Genomic DNA, 3086 nt, shown 5'->3' on the forward strand with positions numbered 1-3086 from the left:
TTCCTTCAGTTTAAGCCTACCATTTCAACCTGTAATATTTTTTGGGAATAATCCCATAAACCTGTAAATCAAGCCTCTCTAATTCAAGCATTTGGAGTCATAATTCAAGCATTTGTAATTTTTTAAACCAACACAAGCAAACCAACACAAGAATGAACACATTTGGAGTCATAATTCAAGCAAACCAACACAAGGATAGATAGGCACTGAACACATTTGGAGTCATAATTCAAGCATTTGTAATTTTTTAAAGCAAACCAACACAAGAATGAACACATTAATCTATCCATGAAATTAAAGATATCACTAAAATTATAAAGAACTATACACAAGTCAAAACTAATATGTTATACGGCCTATTTGGAGTCATAACTAATCTGTTAAAAATATAAAGAACTATACACTTGCCAACCAGAAACCATTCTTCATCAAAGTATTCATGTTATTTTGAAACCATTATATACTAATTAATCTTTTCTCAATAAAATATTGACACAATTCCTCCTTGATTTGTTCCAACTGCAGTCTCGTGTAATGAGCACACTTGTATTCATCAAAGTACTACATAACAAAACATAATATGCATGATTTAGTTAAAAGTAATAAATAATATGAAATATTCGATAAATATTAAAACAAATCCTAAGTTATAAATCCATACCGTGATTGGAATCTCTATTTGATTCATATTAATGATTTCCCTCATAAACCTCATTACAAAGTATCCGCAATCGATACCTCGGATTTACCGAACAGCAACGTCGAGAAGGTCAAACTCACGGAAACACAGGGAATGAGCGCTGTACATATAAAACAACATCAAGGATAAGTCATAACGTATAAAACAATTCAAGAAACTTATATGATGCACATGAACAATTCAAGAACCAAGTAATCGATCATTCAAGAAATTCAATTCACAAGTAAGAACCAAGAAATTCAAGAACCAAGAAATTCAATTCACATTATCAGTTTTATTAAATTATCAACTCGATGGGGATATAAGGTTAGTGTGTCAATGGACGAACCGGTATATCAATAGTTAAACTACGTGGACTAATATTAATAAAAGGAGTGCTAACAATACCAACTCTAACACTCTTTTATTGGGTGAAACTCGTCTAAGTCCCACTATTTTGAGTCTTTTGTCTGTCTCCTTTCCAAGAACTCAAGAGCTTGTTGCGACCAAAACACAGTTCCAAATATCATAACTGCTTCCTAATGCATAACTAGAGCTAAATAATATAAAACTGTCTAATTAGCTCAGACCACTAATTTTAGTCCACGTAGTTTAATAGAAAACTGAAGTGCAAGACTGAGCAGTAGTTTGCAATTGCATTGCAGAACATGTAATATATCAGCAAGCTTGGATGAAACCATACAAGTCATGCAAGTATATTTTCATTGTGACATAGAAATTGAAAAATGTTATCATGACAGTGACCAGTTTCTTTTATGTATTAATTTTTCAATTTGGGAAATAACAAGAAAACAGTTACAAAACCCACACAGTAAATCTTGTAATTTGCATATCCTAATTTGAATGTGTTTTAACATGCATTAGGCTATACATTACACAACAGGGAAATCAATTCGGAGGATGCCTTATGAACTTCTAGCTTCATTGTTCTGAATTCTTTAATATTTCCCTGTCACAATAATACGATACCATTGATTACAAGAGCAAGACCCAGTTGAATATATCAATACCCTTTCAAACCTTTTCCCATATTACAAATTATTTCACGAAAGATATTTTTATTAAAAAGAACCAAAGTCCCTAATTGAATTTGAAGTAAAGTGGTGATATATCTAGTGACTAACACATCATACCGAAGGAATTCGCATAAACTATCATCAGCTCACAAAGAGGAAGCACATGACAAGAATCAATTTAACAAACCTTCAATTCAATCATGTTATCACCATCAACAACATGTCAGCCTAACTATCCAATACTAATACCATCAAGAAACCTAAAATATACGTAAAAGGCATTCACCATAGAGTTGAAAAACATACTCTCATAAGCCTCCTTGTACATATCCACCAAACGAGGTCCAATTCCTTTTCTATAATATTCCCAGTCAATCGGCTCAGGCTCCTACAGATTGTGAAACATAGAATAATCAAGGATACATTTACAAAAGGGGAAAATATCAATAAATTGATACAAACCTAATCAAAATTGATGATAGAAAAAACAGAATACAGATTTCAAAATTTGCCCTAAAATTCAATGGATCTAGCATCTAAGAGTAAATCGGAACCCTAAGTAGAACGAAACTAGAGAGATCTGTGAAGGAATCTATCTACCTGACTGAACTTTGTTTGAAGTTGGCTGTTAACCTCGTCGAAAGCGCGACGGAGACCGGAGAATTCACGGCGAGCTTCATCGGAGACGAGAAGCTTAGCCATACCTTCCCAATCAATGTTCTTCCCGGCTTTGAATGCAACATCCACCACTCTTTTGGCTGGTCCGCTCATTTTCGCTTTCTCTTGTCCCAAAACGCGATTCCGATTTGTTTCTGCTTATTCTCTGAAATCACCTTCACACCTAGCCACTATCACTACCAATGTTACGCTTGGTAGATTGGGTCGGGTTCTTTATGGGCTTGTCTGTAACATTGATTATTTCGATTACGTCTCCAAGAATTCAGATTATTTAGTGAAAGAGGGATTTCTGAAAGTCAGGGATTTTGTAATATTAGATTTATTATAATTTTTATAAATGACCTATGAGAGCGCTTTTACCATGAAAGCGCTTTCATAGATGTGAGACTGAGACCTATAAGAGCGCTTTTACCTTAAAAGCGCTTTCATAAGTCTGAAACCCATGAGACCTATAAGAGCGCTTTTACCTCAAAAGCGCTTTCATAAGTGTGAAACCCATGAGACCTATAAGAGCGCTTTTACCTTAAAAGCGCTTTCATAAGTGTGTGAGACTGAGACCTATAAGAGCGCTTTTACCTTAAAAGCGCTTTCATAAGTGTGAAACCCATGAGACCTATAAGAGCGCTTTTACCTTAAAAGCGCTTTCATAAGTGTGAAACTCATAGATGTGAGACTGAGACCTATAAGAGCGC

At 34.5% G+C, this 3086-nt stretch overlaps 1 protein-coding gene across 1 annotated transcript; it reads right to left on the reverse strand.

Annotated features, from left to right (window-relative positions):
• Positions 1 to 283: 283 nt before the first annotated feature.
• On the reverse strand, positions 284 to 2578 carry LOC127075848 (ATP synthase subunit d, mitochondrial). The gene is made up of 4 exons (XM_051017344.1): positions 2317 to 2578; positions 2023 to 2104; positions 662 to 800; positions 284 to 561 (listed from the first exon to the last, which is right to left on the reverse strand). Exons 1-3 carry the CDS (start codon positions 2485 to 2487, stop codon positions 715 to 717), a joined length of 339 nt encoding a protein of 112 aa, XP_050873301.1. The 5' UTR covers positions 2488 to 2578; the 3' UTR covers positions 284 to 561; positions 662 to 714.
• Positions 2579 to 3086: the final 508 nt, after the last annotated feature.

Source organism: Lathyrus oleraceus, chromosome 4 (genome assembly GCF_024323335.1).
Source record: "Lathyrus oleraceus cultivar Zhongwan6 chromosome 4, CAAS_Psat_ZW6_1.0, whole genome shotgun sequence".
Taxonomy (NCBI): domain Eukaryota; kingdom Viridiplantae; phylum Streptophyta; class Magnoliopsida; order Fabales; family Fabaceae; genus Lathyrus; species Lathyrus oleraceus.

Coding starts and splice junctions, on each gene's coding strand:
- LOC127075848 (XM_051017344.1), bottom strand. CDS start 2,487: ATGAGCGGACCAGCCAAAAGAGTGGTGGATGTTGCATTCAAAGCCGGG. Junction 2,105..2,316: donor TTCAAACAAAGTTCAGTCAG/GTAGATAGATTC, acceptor CACAATCTGTAG/GAGCCTGAGCCGATTGACTG. Junction 801..2,022: donor GTACAAGGAGGCTTATGAGA/GTATGTTTTTCA, acceptor TTATATGTACAG/CGCTCATTCCCTGTGTTTCC.